The sequence below is a fragment of the Schistocerca cancellata genome, chromosome 1 (genome assembly GCF_023864275.1).
Source record: "Schistocerca cancellata isolate TAMUIC-IGC-003103 chromosome 1, iqSchCanc2.1, whole genome shotgun sequence".
NCBI classification, from domain to species: Eukaryota; Metazoa; Arthropoda; class Insecta; order Orthoptera; family Acrididae; genus Schistocerca; species Schistocerca cancellata.
The window spans coordinates 364,872,310-364,890,319 of NC_064626.1; the positions used below are offsets into that span (position 1 = coordinate 364,872,310).

General features: G+C 38.5%; 1 protein-coding gene across 3 annotated transcripts in view; it reads right to left on the reverse strand.

Moving 5' to 3' along the window:
* LOC126174682 (spermatogenesis-associated protein 6) overlaps nt 1-18,010 on the reverse strand; it is a 195,176-nt gene that overhangs the window by 155,538 nt on the left and 21,628 nt on the right. For all 3 annotated transcript variants that reach the window (XM_049921055.1, XM_049921054.1, XM_049921053.1), the window contains exon 2: nt 2,688-2,825. In XM_049921055.1, the coding sequence (XP_049777012.1) occupies nt 2,688-2,825 (138 nt within the window). The remainder of the gene's footprint in view (nt 1-2,687; nt 2,826-18,010) is intronic.

Below are 18,010 nucleotides of genomic sequence, written 5' to 3' on the forward strand. Positions count from 1 at the left end.
AATACGTGACGTTTTACAAGCTTTCATGGATGATGGAGAAGGGTAACTGCATCAATTTGAGGTAAGGGATCCTGGTCCAGAAATGACTGAGTTGAAATTTATCAGGGAAAATCACTCTGATACCCCTGACAGTAGACCTCTCATACTGTGAGCTCTTTGATTTCCTTCCTTATTCTGGGAGGAGGCAGTATGTACAAAAACGAGAAAATTTTTATTAATAAACAAAGACTCTAAGACGCATATCTTAGGAACTAAAAAATTACACTAAAAATTAGACTGGCAGGAAGTGCAAAATGGCTAAGCAGGAACTGTAAGAAGACAAATGTAAGTATTTGGAAGCATATATCACATGGTGAAAGATAAGATATCACCTACAGGAAAATTAAACATGCCTTTAGAGAAAAAAGAAGTAGCTGCATCAACATCAAGAGCTCAGATGGAAAACCACTCCTAAGCAAAGAAGAGAAAGCTGGAAGAAGTACGCAGAGAATCTATACATGGGAGATGTACTTGAGAGGAATATTATAGTGCTGGAAGAGGATGTCACTGAAGATGAGATACGAGATATGATCCTCAAAGAAGAATATGATGCAGCACTGAAAGACCTAAGTCAAAACACAAGGCCCCATGAGTAGATGGTATTCTGTCAGAACTACTGATAGTCTTGAGAGAGCCAGCCATGATAAGACTCATCCATCCAGTGAGCAACGTGTATGAGACACATGAAATACCATCAGACTTTAGAAAAAATGTTATAATTCTGTTTCCAAAGAAAACAGGTGCAGACAGGTGTGAATATTAGCAAAATATCGTTTTAAAAATGAATGCTTGCAAAATTCTAACACAAATTCTTTAAAGAAGGTTGTAAAAACTCATAGAAAATGACCTCAGGGAAGATTAGTTTGGATTCTGGAGAAATGTAGGAACATGCGAGGCAATACTGACCCTACGACTTCTCTTAGAAGCTCGGTTAAGGCAAGACAAATCTAAGATTATAGCATTTGTAGACTTAGAGAAAGCTTTTGACAGTGATGACTGGAATACTCCCTTTTAAATTCTGAAGGTAACAGGGGTAAAATACAGGAAATGAAAGGCTATTTACAACTTTTACAGAAACCAGATGGCAGTTATAAAAGTAAAAGGGCATGAAAGGGGAGCAGTGGTTGAGAAACGAGTGAAACAAGTTTGTGGCCTACCCACAATGTTATTCAATCTGTACATTGAGCAAGCAGTAAAGGAAACCAAGAACAAATTTGGAATGTGGGGTAAAGTCCACAGTGAAGAAATAAAAAATCTGATGTTTGCCAGGGACGACCTGATTCTGTCAGAGACAGCAAAGGACTTAGAAGAGAAAGTGAATGCAATGGACAATGTCTTAAAAGGAGGATATAAGATGAACATCAACAAAAGCAAAACAAAGGTAATGGAATGTAGTAGAATTAAATCCGGCAATGTTGATAGAATTAGGAAACAAGACACTAAAAGTAGTAGGTGAGCTTTGCTGGTTTGGCACTAAACTAATTGCTTATGGCAGAAGTAGAGAGGATATAAAATGTAAGCTGGTAATGGTAATGGTAATGAAAGTGTTTCTCAAGGAAAATTTTGTTAACATAGAATATAGATTTTATATGTTAGGAAGCCTTTTCTGAAGGTATATGTCTGGAATGTAGTCCTGTATGGAAGTGAAAGGTGGGTCATAAAAAGTTCAGACATGAAAATCATAGAAGCTCTCAATCTCTGGTGCTACAGAAGAATGCTGAAGATTAGGTAGGTACATCATGTAACTAGTGAGGGGGTACTGAATAGTATTGGGGAGAAAAGAAATTTGTGTCACAACCTGACTACTAGAAGGGATCAGTAGGTAGGACACAGTCAGAGACATCAAGGGATCACCAATTTAGTACTGGAGGGAAGTGTGTGGGGGTGAAGGGGTAAAAATCATAGAGGGAGACCAAGAGATGAATACAGTAAGCATATTCAGAAGGATGTAGGTCGCAGCAGTTATTCAGAGATGAAGAGGCTTGCACAGTGCAGACTATCATGGAGAGTTGCATCACACCAGTCTTCAGACTCAAGATAACAACAACAAACAGAGATACAAGCATTTGTTCAGTAAAAGAGAAGAAAAACTGCCCACAGCTATTAAGGTACAAACATTAGAGCTCATGTTTACTGTTTTTCCCCTTTGTTATTTTGGTCTATACAGTTTCCTCCCAAAACATGTAAAGCAAAGACTTGCAGCAGAATAGGTACACTGCCAGATGGATAAGAATGATTTTTACTGACAACTTTCGACTTAGTTGGACCAAGATCCCTTACCTCAAACTGATAAATTTACCTTCTCCATCATCCTCAAAAGTTTGTATCATCACCACATAATCAAACTGTATATTGCACAGCCTTCAGTCTGAGGATGGTCTTACAGACAGAAACTGGTTATATAGGATTAACTATTTAAAAAATATATTGTGATATGGACTGCTTTTTAATAAAAAATATCCATATTTTCTTCATACAAAAAGATAATGCTATTCCACATCCATATGTGTAAGTGTTATATAGGTTAGAACTATAAACATTGTAACAAACTATCAAACTACAATTAATCACTAGTGTAAAAATATTATGAGACAGTATGAAGGTGCAGTTTCAAGTCAGGAGTGTCTTTGCACTGTTGTAATACTTGCCTTTTGAAATGTAAATTTTTCATGAAACAGCATGGGAAAAACAGGTTCAACATGCATTGTTTCAGCAAAATCACCAAATAACTTCAATTTAACAGAAACCTCTCCATCAGGGCACAGCCACACACCTGGGCAAGTAGCCTAAAATAAAAAGGAAACACTTGGAGAAAAAATGGCTCCTCTTTTTCAAATTTTAAGTACAAAATCTCATCAAAATACCAGTAAGAATTTCTGTATCATTCCTGCATGTAAGGGTGCAATTAGATAAAACATGTCCATGCTGCTTGTAACTCATAAGTAGAGTGTGGATTTTAAGTCTTAAAAACCGAAATATGCAAGCATTTATGACCTAAAACTTACATAAATATGACTTTCAAAAATGAAATATGATTTTGTTCACATTTATTTAAAAAGATCCTTGTTGATTTTTTATGTGCCATGTAATACAAAATTCACTTGTGTAACACTTTGTGAGTGTAGTAATTACTTTTCGCAGTATTCGAAAGTAACTAGCACTTATTTTTAAAATGTCTGTATGTGACCAATAAAAGAAATGCAGTACAGTGGAAACAATAACACCTATCCAAACAATAAAACCATGTTTTTACTGCTTCACACTGCTTGTTTAAAGTATTCTAGATAAGTTAACACATCCTGTCAATCTTCACTCTTTGCAGGGTTGCACTGGACCACAAACTGCATTTTCAAATTTTCCATTTTCAAAGATCTATGATAATCGCTGAGGATAGTTTTGTACCAGGAAAAGCTCCGATCCACAGCACAGGAGTATATCTGAAGACTGAGAGGTCACTGTATGATAACTTTGGTTCACTGTCTTTGAATGTTGTGGTATTCCCAGAGAGACTGTCACTAATTTTGCACATTATAGAACATTCAGGATTCTGCTAAAGAACACTTTGCAATCTGTTGTTCACTTTGTCAGCTACATGTCCATGAGCTCGAACCAACTCAAACTGCACGTGTTCCACAATATCTAGGGTTCACACAGTTGAGTAACTGGAGCTTCTAGTAGTGTGATGATTTTTGATACCATTGAAAAGTTGGTGTTGTTGTACATAGAGTCTTTGAACAAGTTACCTGTAAAGACCTCTTTCACAGTTTTGATAGCACTTGATTCATCACTATCAAGCTCACAAATGACGGTCTTTATTTTGGTGTAGTTGGTGCAGTAAATTTCTGCAGCAGTAAGCTAAGAACCCCATCATGTAAGAACAACCTGAGGCAGGTGTGGCAGTGAAAGTGCTTGTTTCTTGAATTTCTACACCTGTAGTGGTGCATTCTCATAAATTTTCTTGCCACACAAAATTAATTTGTCCACATCAGGGTAATTTGAACGCACCTCTTCTGCAACCCTGTGAAACACATGTACAAGGCAAGTGACAGAGATCAAACTGGAGTAAAGAATCTGAAGATCCTTGGATGCTTTAGCCACGTATGAAGTATCATCTGTTACTAGCAGGAAAAGTTTGTCTCTGTTCACAACATCTGGCCACAGTAGCTTCATAGAGTTGTCAAACAAAATGACATTTGACGAGTTTTTTACTCTCTCAAGAGATTCACATGTTACACAGAACATTTCTCCAGGTCTATCAACTTTTGGAAGACCCAAAGCAGCATCTGCAGTATAACACCCAACCACATTAGTGGTTTCCTTAGTGGACACCAAGATCTTCTGGTATCATTTTCAGCACTTCTCTTCACATTAAAGAACTTTTCTGCTCTAACTTGAACTTCCCATAATTTACAAAATATTTCCTCAGCAGTGCTGGAGTATTTCTCTTATAAATCATGAGCAAAACATTGCAACTTCATGCTGTTGGAGCACTTTACTTCTGGCATGTTGAACCAGATTGAGTTTGTATTAAGACTAAATAGTGTGACCATGTGTGTGATTTTTATTATATCAGAAGTCTTCTTTTGTTGGTTTCAAGAGCGTTTTGTCAATCCTGCACAACAATGTCAGCAAACCAATTAGTGCATTACACTGCTTGTCCACTACAGTCCCGATAAATAAGGCTCTGTAGTAATTGTTGTGTTTATTTGTGAAAATATCACCTGAAACATTGTCATTTGGGCTACATTTTCACATTTTTATTCCTGTGTCTTTAAAGATATGACAAATATATGTCTGGATGGTGTAGTGGTTAGTGCACCTGCCTAGCGAGCTGAAGACCTGGGTTTTAATACCAACCTTGGTACAAATTTTCATTCCTCGTTTCAGTCTGCATATAAAAACAGATGCACTTTTGGCAAAAGTGGAAAAAGCTGACTGAAATATGACCCATAACTAAAAAGGTGTAAATATGACTTCATATGCACAATAAAATACATTTTTCTACCCTAAAATATCTGGATTCTTCTGTAAATTGTAAAATTCCCTTTGAAGTTCAGGAAATAAATATGACTCATCATTAAAATCTTGGCCCTTCTTAAATGCCTAAAAGTCAGCCACAACCACAGAGCCCATGGAACAGACTAAAAGCAGCAGTCTCTGCTTATTACACAGGGTTTAATTTTGTTCCACATGCTTCTGTGAAGAAGTAAATTATATCTGTGAACATTACTGTGTTGACTAGTGTATACTAACTTACTCTAAATTCTTGCATAAATTTTAGTGCATTTGCATTGTGTGAGCCGACTTTGGACTATAGTAAAAACCAGAAGTAGCACATAAGCAGAAATTAGATTGTACCCAGTGACTCCATGGGTTAGTGCTATATTACTTGTGGTATCTACGAAAATTGATTAAAGATGTATAGGTATGCCCCCAATGTGTACAGATGCAGAACTGGTTGGTTGATTCAAGGGAGGAGACCAAAAAGTGAGGTCATTTTTCCCATTGTTCCCATCGGATTATGTAAGGATGGGCAAGGAAGTTGGCTGTGCCCTTTCACAGGAACCATTCCAGCATTTATCTGAAGCGATTAAGGGAAATCACAGTAAACCTAATCAGGATGGCTGGATGCGGGTTTGAACCATTATCCTCCCGAATGCAAATCCAGTGTGCTAACCACTGTGCCACCTTACTCGGTAAGATGCAGGCGGAATCGGCCAGAAACTATGCTGACCATGGTCAATGGGCTACAGACTGATGCTCTGGGCTGTGGTGACACTGAGGCTCTGAAACAAATGCTTTGACACCTTGAGCCTATAATGTCTTCTGGGATGCCTGACATTACAGAGCATGTTCTGACTGGTCAACACTTAATTTACAGTGAATAATAAGCAATGGTGGAATCTCTGGGTGGAAGATGGAAGTGAGTATTGGCTGCTTAGCTGTCCCACTGTCCCTTACAAACAGGTTTGAGGTATTGCCCACTGTGAAAGTACATCTGAAAGAGCATGGATCACCTTGTCTGTTGCATCTGGGATGAATCTTCCTGAGAGGTCTCAACATGTGCAGATGATGGGATTGTTTGCCACTGGGAGCTCCAATGTTTGGCAGGTGATGGAGCACCTTACACAAACACCAATCCAAATATTGACAAAGCTCTGCCAGCAGTAACTGAGTGCAATGGGTGCACCTGGCTGCAAATCATGGCCCCTGTCGGCACAAATGATGTCTGTTGTGGATTCAGAACCCATTCTTAGTTTCTAGAGGCAGCTGGCTGCTTTGATTAAGACAGATAGCCTTGTTCATTATGTGGAAGCAAAGCTGGTGCATCATTCCCAGAACTAATCATAGTCTTATAATATGGTGCTAAGTATAAGGCTTAAACTACAAGTTTTGACGATTCTGTGATGATCTTGGCTGCAGATTTCTAATCCTCTACTTTGTGTGTAGAATTGTAGGAACTCTCTTGACCACTTAATGCTGTGTGTAGTGAATTTGCATGATACCAAAATGATACTAATAAATGAAACCTTAACTAATTTGAGGGAAGTGATTGTAGGTGCAGATTTCTCAAAAAACTACCAACACCTCTAGAGCAACTTGCTGTTCGCACCTTTGTTCAGGACAAACGCACATAATAAGTTATCATCATTGTTTTGGTCCGTAGCTCGTGGTCTAGTGGCTAGCATTGCTGCCTCTGGATCGTGGGTTCCCAGGTTCGACTCCTAGCCAGGTTGAGGATTTTCTCTGTCTGGGGACAGGGTGTTTGTGTTATCCTAATCATTTTATCACCAAAATCATCATTCATGACAGTGGCTAGATTGGATTGTGTAAAAATTGGACTACGTAAAAATTGGGAGTTTGTACGGACACTGATGACCGCTCAGGAGAATTGCAGCTAGATATAAATGTAAGTACAATTCTGAAAATTACTTGTAGTATCTGCGATGCAACGTAAACCACATTTGATGTAATAAATAGTTGCATGGGGAAGTGAACATGAAAATACTGTTTGCGTAAAATATGCATCATTAGGCATTTGTGTACCTTTGTAAAGACATGCAAGAGTTCAAGTAAAGTGAAATGAAAGCAAATCTTTCCACTGATTTGTAGCACTGGAATATTTCAGTGAGCAAGTTTCCAGTAATTCAAATGAACATTAGACCTCAACACTGTTTTGACTGATTACATTTCATTTTTATTGCAACATAGAAATTCTCATAAACTGCTACTATTCTATAGCTTTTATTCTATTATCAATGGATTCCTGAGGTTTTGTGTCCCAAGAAAAGCAAATGGACATTTCAACATTTCAAAGTTCATGTACTGCCTGCAGAAAGGGACTATGTGAGTCAAAATTTCCTTAATACACCAAATGATCAACTAGAATTCAAATCCGGAATAGTAGAGACACACTACAAGTAGGAAATTGGCAGGACAAAAGAAAGAGGTGTAGGCCTTTAGCCAATATAGAGACAGAAGTACTATGCAAGAAGCAAAGAGGTCCAACAAAATAGGCTCCAGATTAAGTCTACTTGAGCTGGTGCAGTAGTTACAGACATAAGGAAGATGTAAAAGACCAAATTGTAAAGGACAGACAGTATTTGTGTAGTACATGTAACTTTTATCTGTGTCTAAACAAGAGAAAAAACTGTTTCTGAGAATATCATGAATAAAGCCATATTATATTATAGATAATTATTTAAAATGTTTGCCACCATGTATCTTACATTTTTGTTATTGTTGTCTTCAGTCCAGAGACTGGTCTGATGCAACTCTCCATGTACTTTATCCTGTGCAAGACTCTTCATCTCCAAGTAACTACTGCAACATATGTATGTCTGAATCTGCTTAGTGTATTCATCTCTTGGTCTCCCTCAATGATTTTTACCCTCCACACTTCCCTCCGGTACTAAATTGGTGATCCCTTGATGGCTTAGAACATGTCCTACCAACCAATCCCTTCTTCTAGTCAAGTTGTGCCACAAATTCCTCTTCTCCCCAATTCTGTTCAGTATCTGCTCATTAGTTACATCATCTACCCGTCTAATAATCGGCATTCTTCTGTAGAACCACATTTCGAAAACTTATATTCTCTTTTTGTCTAAACTGTTTATTGTCCATGTTTCACTTCCACTCCATAAAAATACCTTCAGAAAGGACTTACTGACACTAAAATCTATACTCAATATTAATTAAAAATTTCACTTCTACAAAAACGTTTTCCTTGCCATAGCCAGTCTACATTTTATATCCTCTATAATTTGACCGTCATCAGTTACAATGGTTGCCCAGACAGTAGTGCACCGCATTTTTTTCTTCAACGATTCTTTATTGAAGATAATGAGAATTACACATACAAAAGAATGGGGTTTTATCTACACACCCTATTTTGCCACATAATATCCATCCCATTCTGTGGCCTTCCTCCAATGCGAAACAAGGGTGTGCATGCCCTGTTGGTACAAGTACTTTAGCTCGTCATGGAGCCAGTGCTTCACTGTGTGAATCACCTTCTCGTCATCTTCAAAATGTCTTCCATCAACGGCATACTTTAATGGCCTGAGCAAGTGGAAGTCTGAGGGGGTTAGATCAGGACTGTAGGGTGGATGGGGTAACACTGTCCAACCCTGTTTTGTGATGTGTTCAGCAGTCCTCAGACTTGTGTGGGGCCAAGCGTTATCATGTTACAGCAAAACATCTCCTGGCTTGCTGTGGCACTTAAGTCACCAGATGTGCAGCTTAAGTTTTGTTAATGTGTTGACATATGCTTCTGAATCAATGGTAGCACCACTTGACATCACATCAATGGGAATCACACCTTAACAGTCCCAGAACATGGTGATCATGACCTTACCAATGAATTTTTTCTTCTGTGGCGATTGGGAATGGCGCCATTCCATCGACTGTCATTTTGTTTCGGGCTCAAAATGGTGAACCCAGGTTTCATCACCACAATCCGGGACAACAAGGCCTCCCCCTCAGCTTCAGAACAATGCAACAAGTCAAGACAAATGTTTTTTCTGTGCGATTTGTGATCCACCATTAGACACTGTGCGGGACCCATTTTGCACACTTTTTTGAACAGCCAAGAGTGCGGATAGTTGCATCCACACTTCCTTTGATGGTTGACAGATGCAGCACCAGCTACCAAGTCATAACGTGTCTGTCATCATGAATGACAAAATAAGCTCACTGCGACATGTCAGGTGTGACAGCCTGGATGGTCTCCCCGACTGCTGCAAATTGTGGAGCTCTGCCAAACTGGCTTCTGATGGCCTCACCCTCCATGCCCAGCAACTGACTGTACTTCTGTTGACAGCAGAAGCTCCATAGACTTTGCGCAAGTGTTCGTGAATATTCTCCAGAATTTCTTTCTCTGCAGTGTGAAATTCAATTATGGCACATTGCTTGTAACGTACATCACCTTCAGACTCCATTTTGAAACTGTCCTCCAGCTACGCTATCTGTTGGAAGTGGCAGAAACTTGGTGTGCTCACTCATAAGACTTCAAATAATAATATGTAACATTTCACATTCATAGCATTGTTTTTGGCTGAGTAAAAAAATATGATGCATTACTTTCAGGGCAACCCTTGTATTTTGTTTCCCAAATAGCAAACTCCCCTACTACTTGAAGTGTCTCATTTCCTAATCTAATTCCTTCAGCCTCAATCGATTTAATTCAATTACATATCATTATCCACATTTTGCTTTTCTTGATTTTTATCTTGTATCCTAATTTCAAGACACTGTGCATTCCGTTCAACTGCTCTTCCAGGCACTTGGCTGTCTCAGACAGAATTACAATGTTGTCGGCAAACCTCAAAGCTTTTTGTCTCTTCTCCATGGATTTTAATTCCTACTCCAAATTTCTCTTTTGTTTCCTGTACTGCTTGCACAATATACAGATTGAATAACATCAGGGATAGGCTACAACCCTATCTCACTCACTTCTCAATCACTGCATCCCTTTCATGCCCCTCGACTCTCATCACTGTCATCTGATTTCTGTACAAATTGTAAATAGCCTTCCGCTCCCTGTATTTTACCCCTGCCACATTCAGAATCTGAGAGAGAGTATTCCAGTCAACATTGTCAAAAGGTTTCTCTAAGTCTACAAATGCTAGAAATGTAGGTTTGTCTTTCCTTAACCTATCTTCTAAGCTAAGCTTTAGGGTCAGTAATGCCTTGTGTGTTCCAAAATTTCTACAGAATCCAAACTGATCTTCCCTGAGGTCGGCATCTACCAGTTTTTCCATTCGTCTGTAAGGAATTAGTGTTAGTATTTTGCAATTGTGACTTATTAAACTGATAGGTAATTTTCACACTTGTCAACATTTGCTTTCTTTGGGATTGGAATTATTATATTCTTCTTGAAGTCTGAGGGTATTTTGCCTGTATCAAACATCTTGCTCACCAGATGGAAGAGTTTTGTCATGGCTGGCTCTCCCAGAGCTATCAGTAGTTCTAACAGAATGTTGTCTACTTCTGAGGGCTTGTTTCGACTTAGGTCTTTCAGTGTTCTGCCAAATTCTTCACACAATACCATATCTCCCATTCCTCATCATCTACATCCTCTTCCATTTCAGTATCATTGCCCTCAAGTACAGTGCCCTTGTATAGACCCTGTATATATTCCTTCCACCTTTCTGCTTTCCCTTCTTTGCTTAGGACTGGTTTTCCATCTGAGCTCTTGATATTCATACAGGTGGTTCTCATTTCACCAAAGGCCTCTTTTATTTTCCTGTAGGCAGTATCTATCTTACTCCTCATGATATATGCCTCCACATCATTACATATGTCCTCTAGCCATCCCTGCTTAGCCATTTTGCACTTTCTTTCAATCTAATTTCTGAGACATTTGCATTCCTTTTGGTCTGTTTCATTTCCAATATTTTTAAATTTTCTCCTTTCATCAGTTAAATTCAATATCTCTTCTGTTACCCAAGGATTTCTACTAGCTCTTGTCTTTTTACTACTTGATCATCTTCTGCCTTCAGTATTTCATCTCTCAAAGCTACCCATTCTTCTCCTACTGCATTTCTTTCCTCTGTTCTTGTCAATCATTCCCAAATGCTCTCTCTGAAACTCTACAACCTCTGGTTCTTTCAGTTTATTCAGATCCCATCTCCTTAAATTCTTACCTTTTTGCAGTTTCTTCAGTTTTAATCTACAGTTCATAACCAATAACATTTATTTATTTATTTATTCTTTGCCCATGGACTCCAGCTGAAAATCCAGCTGAGAGTATTGGGTGTGTCATACAATAGGCTATTAACATCAAACTTGATTTCATTATATATAAATGAAACAAATGATTAAACAGAAATAGTCCATAATCATACAAAGGTATTACATGTTTCACATTATATGTACATACAAATCCAAACAACATACATGATAATTTTAATGATATAACATATTAAACACCATCTTAGTATTCACTCAAACTGTATATACATTTCTCTGTGAGATATAGTTTCAAATGATTTTTAAAACATTTTAGGTGTTTCTTTTTTAATGATTTTGGGGAGTTTATTAAAAAACCTTTTGCCTGCTTCTTCTGGGGCAGTCATAGACAGTTTTAGATTTCTGTTTATCATGTAGTAATTTTCATTTCCTCTTGTACCGTGTTTGTGTACATCTTTATTTAGGAGGTGTTTATCACTTGACGTTACCGCCATTATGCTTTGGTATATGTACAGTGAATATACTGTCATAATATTATAGTATACAAAAGCTTGCCTACAGGTCTGTCTTGGTGGTATTTTTGCAATGCATCTCACTGCCCTTTTCTGAATTGTGAATATTCTTTTTAGGTAGCCAGCTTGTGCACTTCCCCATATATGAACTGAATAAGACAAATGTGGGAAGAAAAGTCCATAATACATTGATCTGAGGACTTTATCATCCACAGTCTTAGCTGTTTTATGCATGATGAAGATCTGTTTGTTTATCTTTTTACACAGTGCATCGATGTGCTCCCCCCATGCCAAATGTTTGTCTATTATAGTTCCTAGAAAATTTGTGCTGGTTACTTCTTTAATAGTCTTTCCATTTATATTAACATTTATATTATAATTTTCACTATGCTTGGTCTGAAATACTACATTCATTGTTTTAGACTGATTCATAAACAGGTTGTTTTATGTTAAATATTTATTTGCATTTTCGATAGTCACGAGTGCTTCCTTCTCAAGTTCCTCCTTTGTGTCAGCTGTGCAAATGATTGTTGTGTCATCAGCATACATTATAAGTTTCTGATTTATATAGCTAGGGAAGTCATTTACGTAGAGTATAAATAGTATTGGCCCAAGCACAGACCCTTGCGGCACACCGTGTTTAACTGTTTGTAATTCTGATCTGTAGTTTGTTATATTTCCCCCACTAGTATGTCTGATTTCTGTACATTGTTTCCTATTTGTAATGTATGATTTAAGTATGTCATAGCATTTTCCTCTAATTCCATACTGATATAATTTCATCATTAATTTTGAGTGATTCACACAATCAAATGCCTTAGATAGGTCCATAAAAATCCCACAAGTCTTTTGTTGCCTGTCAAGTAAATTAAGAATGTGCTCAATTATATCTGTTGATGCTGTTTTTGTTGACTTCCCTTCTCTGAAACCATGTTGTGATGAATGCAGTATACTGTACTTTGTTATAAAACTTACAATTCTATTCTTTATCTGCCCCTGGAAATGACTTACAATTTAAAACCTGGTTCCTAAATCTCTGTCTTAACATTATATAATCTGTCTGAAACCTTCCAGTGTCTCCAGGCCTCTTCCACATATACAAACTTCTTTTGTGATTCTTAAGCCAACTGTTAGCTCTGATTAAGTTACACTCTGTGCAAAATTCTACTAGGCAACTTCCTCTTTCATTCCTTCCCCCCTTCCATATTCACTTACTACTTTTCCTTCTCTTCCTTTTCCTACTATCAAATTCCAGTCCCCCATGACTATTAAATTTTTGTCTCCCTTAACTATCCGAATAACTTATTTAACTGCATCATACATTTCTTCAATCTCTTCATCATATGCAGAGATAATTTGTGTATAAACTTGTACTACAGTGGTAAGTGTGGGCTTCATGTCTATCTTGGCTAAAATAATGCGACCATTATGCTGTTTGTAGTAGCTTATCTGTGTTCCTGTGTCATTATTAAACCTATTCCTGCAGTACTCATATTTGATTTTTTATTTATAAGCCTGTGTTCATCCGACCGGAAGTCTTGTTCCTCATGCCACTGAACTTCACTAATTCCCACTACATCCAACTTTAACCTATCCCCTTCCCTAAATTTTCTAACCTACCTGCATGATTAAGGGATCTGACATTCCATGCTCCTATCCATAGAATGCCAGTTTCGTTTCTCCTGATAATGACATCCTCCTGAGTAGTTCCCACCCAGAGATCTGACTGGGGGACTATTTTACCTCACAAATATTTTACTCAAGAGGTCACCATCATTTAACCATACAGTAATGCTGCATGCCCTCAGGAAAAATTACAGCTGTAGTTTCTCCTTGCTTTCAGTCATTCGCAGTATCAGCACAACAAGGCTATCATGGTTTATGTTACAAGAGCAGATCAGTCAAACATTCAGACTGCTGCCCCTGCAGCTACTGAAAAGGCTGCTGCCCCTCTTCAGGAACCACCCATTTGTCCAGTCTCTCAAAAGATACCCCTCCATTGTCACTGCACCTATGGTATGGCTATCTGTATCATCTGTATCACTGAGGCATGCAAGCCTCCTACCAATGGCCAGGTCCATGGTTCATGGCAGGGAGGAGGGGGGGGGGGGGGGGGGGGGGGAAGGGAAGGGAGGTTCATCAGAATGTTTAAAAAAACTCTTTTACTACCTGGAGTGTTGTAAGTGTTCAATTTTGCAAATGCCTGTTGCTGCAAATATTTATTAGCCCCAATTACTTGACTGGTAGGACATATGTTAGATTTGACCTGATGTACTATACAACACTTCGTTACTGGTAACAAATTATATTTTTTTCTTTCACGTAGAAATTTATTCAGACATTAATGAGTTAATATGTAAGGTGTGCATACCCGCAGGAAGTGGTAATAGGGTAGCAGAGTATACATAGCATGAACGTGTGGCTTTTTAGGATAGAACGAGTCCCCCACAGGTCCAATAAGGTATGTTACAATTTCAGACAGGGAAGGATACTAATTAAGGATACTAATTAAGGATACTAATTAAGCAGAGTAGCATTCATCATGGTAGATTGGAGAAAGTAAATGTTGATATAGTACTTGTTAACTACGGGAACGGCTATTGAAAGGTCCCTAAACTAGTCTCACTTACAAATGGTGACAATTTCTACCTAATATCAGGGACAAAATTATTGGTGAGATCAGACATTAACAGCAATAAAATTCTAAATTCTGACTGGAATGTATGTTGCACAGATAGGCAGAAGACCAGTGTGGAGATGTTATTATAGCTGTGAAAAAATGAGATAATACCTAATATTATTTAGCATTCAGAATGCTAAATAATTTTGGTGAATGTAAGTGTTAAAGGTGGATCAAACAGTGTCATAGGATACTTTTATATGCCAGCTGCCTCAGGAGCAGTAGTGGTGGAACATCTGAGAGGAAACTTTGAGAATATTTTGCATAAATTTCCTGGTCCTGTTTTAGAATTAGGTGGAGATATCAACTTATCACGTACAGACTGGGTGACTCAAATGATTAAGGTGGATTGTAGGGACAGGGAACTATGTATCTTTTTCTTGTTCAAAAGTTACCTTCAGCAGCTGGTCGGAGAACCAGCATGCAGAACATCTCCTGGCCACCAAGAGGCCAGAACTTTACCACAAAGTTAGCAGAGAACAGGAGTTTGGTGACCACAAGCCCTTACAGTGTCACTGGATACAGTTGTAAACAGCAGTATAAAGATAGGTAGGAAGACATTTCTGCTTATAAAGAGCAACAAGAAACAGATTTTAGCTGACCAGTGCAGTCAATATGAAAATTTCATCTTCAGCACTGATAATGCTGAGTACCAATGGGCAATGTTCCAAGAGTATTTTACAATGCACTTTAGACAAGTATGTGATAATCAGAGTTGTGAGGAAAGGGAAAGGCTCATCATGGTTCAACAGTTGGGTTAGAAAGCTGCTACAAAAGTAAAGAGAGATTCACTGCAAATTTAAACACAGCCAAAGCCTGATAGATCAACAAACACTGAATGATGCCAAAATTAGCATAAGTAGACCCATGCTTCAAGCATTCAGTCAATTTGAAAGTAAAATTATACTTATTTACCTGATAGAAAATCGTAAGAAATTTTGGTCTTATGTTAAACATAGACACTGGGGCCATAACAGCATCAAACAGAACATTACACAGTGAAGGCTGAAGTACTGAATATTTTTTTCCAGAAGTGTTCCACTGAGGAAGACTGCACTGTAGTTCCGCCTTTAAACCACTGCACAAAACCTCAAAATGAAAGATAATGGCCGGCTGATGTGGCGAGCGGTTCTAGGCACTTCAGTCTGGAACCACACTGCTGCTACGGTCCCAGGTTCGAATCTTGCCTCGGGCATGGATGTGTGTGATGTCCTTAAGTTAGTTATGTTTAAGTAGTTCTAAGTCTAGGGGACTGATGACCTCAGATGTTAAGTCCCATTGTGCTTAGAGCCATTTGAACCGTTTTTGAAAGATAATGAAATAAGCGACCACAGGATAGAAAAGCAATGGAAATCACTCCACAGCATCATAAAAATAATGCAATTTTGTTATACGTACATACATACATACATTTTTCCTGAGGGCATGCAGCTTTATTGTATGGTTAAATGATGATGGCGTCCTCTTGAGTAAAATATTCCGGAGGTAAAATAGTCCTCCATTCGGATCTCCAGGCGGGGACTACTCAGGAGGACGTTGTTATCAGGAGAAAGAAAACTGGCGTTCTATGGATCGGAGCGTGGAATGTCAGATCCCTTAATCGGGCAGGTTGGTTAGAAATTTTAAAAAGGGGAATGGATAGGTTAAAGTTAGATATAGTGGGAATTAGTGAAGTTCGGTGGCAGGAGGAACAAGACTTCTGGTCTGGTGACTACAGGGTTATAAACACAAAATCAAATAGGGGTAATTAGGAGTAGGTTTAATAATGAATAGGAAAATAGGAATGAGGGTAAGCTACTACAAACAGCATAGGGAACGTATTATTGTGGCCAAGATAGATACGAAGCCACAACCTACCACAGTAGTACAAGTTTATATGCCAACTAGCTAGGCATATGATGAAGAGATTGATGAAATGTATGATGCCTACAGGAAAATTAAAGAGACCTTTGCAGAAAGGAGAGCCACTTGCATGAATATCAAGAGCTCTGATGGAAACCCAGTTCTAAGCAAAGAAGGGAAAGCAGAAAGGTGGAAGGAGTATATAGAGGGTCTATACAGGGCGATGTACTTGAGGACAATATTATGGAAGAGGATGTAGATGAAGATTAAATGGGAGGTATGATACTGCGTGAAGAGTTTGACAGAGCACTGAAAGACCTGAGTCGAAACAAGGCCCCCGGAGTAGACAACATTGCATTAGAACTACTGACAGCCTTGGGGGAGCCAGTCCTGACAAAACTCTACCATCTGGTGAGCAAGATGTAGGCGAAATACCCTCAGACTTCAAGAAGAATATAATAATTCCAATCCCAAAGAAAGCAGGTGTTGACAGATGTGAAAATTACCGAACTATCAGTTTAATAAGTCACAGCTGCAAAATACTAACGCGAATTCTTTACAGATGAATGGAAAAACTGATAGAAGCCGACCTCGGGGAAGATCAGTTTGGATCCCGTAGAAATGTTGGAACACTTGAGGCAATACTGACCCTACGACTTATCTTAGAAGAAAGATTAAGGAAAGGCAAACCTACGTTTCTAGCATTTGTAGACTTAGAGAAAGCTTTTGACAATGTTGATTGGAATACTCTCTTTCAAATTCTGAAGGTGGCAGGGGTAAAACACAGGGAGCGTAAGGCTATTTACAATTTGTACAGAAAGCAGATGGCAGTCATACAAGTCGAAGGGTATGAAAGGGAATCAGTGGTTGGGAAGTGAGTGAGACAGGGCTGTAGCCTATCCCCAATGTTATTCAATCTGTATATTGAGCAGGCAATAAAGGAAACAAAAAAAAAGTTCGGAGTAGGTATTAAAATCCATGGAGAAGAAATAAAAACTTTAAGGTTCGCCGATGACATTGTAATTCTGTCAGAGACAGCAAAGGACTTGGAAGAGCAGTTTAACGGAATGGACAGTGTCTTGAAAGGAGGGTGTAAGATGAACATCAACAAAAGCAAATCGAGGACAATGGAATGTAGTCAAATTAAATTCAGTGATGCTGAGGGACTTAGATCAGGAAATGAGACATTTAAAGTAGTAAAGGAGTTTTGCTATTTGGGGAGCAAAATAACTGATGATGGTCGAAGAGAGAGGATATAAAATGTAGACTGACAATGCCAAGGAAAGCGTTTCTGAATAAGAAAAATTTGTTAACATTGCGAATAGATTTAAATGTCAAGAAGTCATTTCTGAAAGTACCTGTATGGAGTGTAGCCATGTATGGAAGTGAAATGTGGACAATAAATAGTTTAGACAAGAAGAGAATAGAAGCTTTCGAAATGCGGTGCTACAGAAGAATGCTGAAGATTAGATGGGTAGATGACATAACTAATGAGGAGGTATTGAATAGAATTGGGGAGAAGAGGAGCTTGTGGCACAACTTGACTAGAAGAAGGGATTGGTTGGTAGGACATGTTCTGAGACATTGAGGGATCGCCAATTTAGTATTGGAGGGCAGCGTGGAGTGTAAAAATCGTAGAGGGAGACCAAGAGATGAATATACTAAGCAGATTCAGAAGGTTATAGGCTGCAGTAGGTACTGGGAGATGATGAAGCTTGTACAGGATAGAGTAGCATGGAGAGCT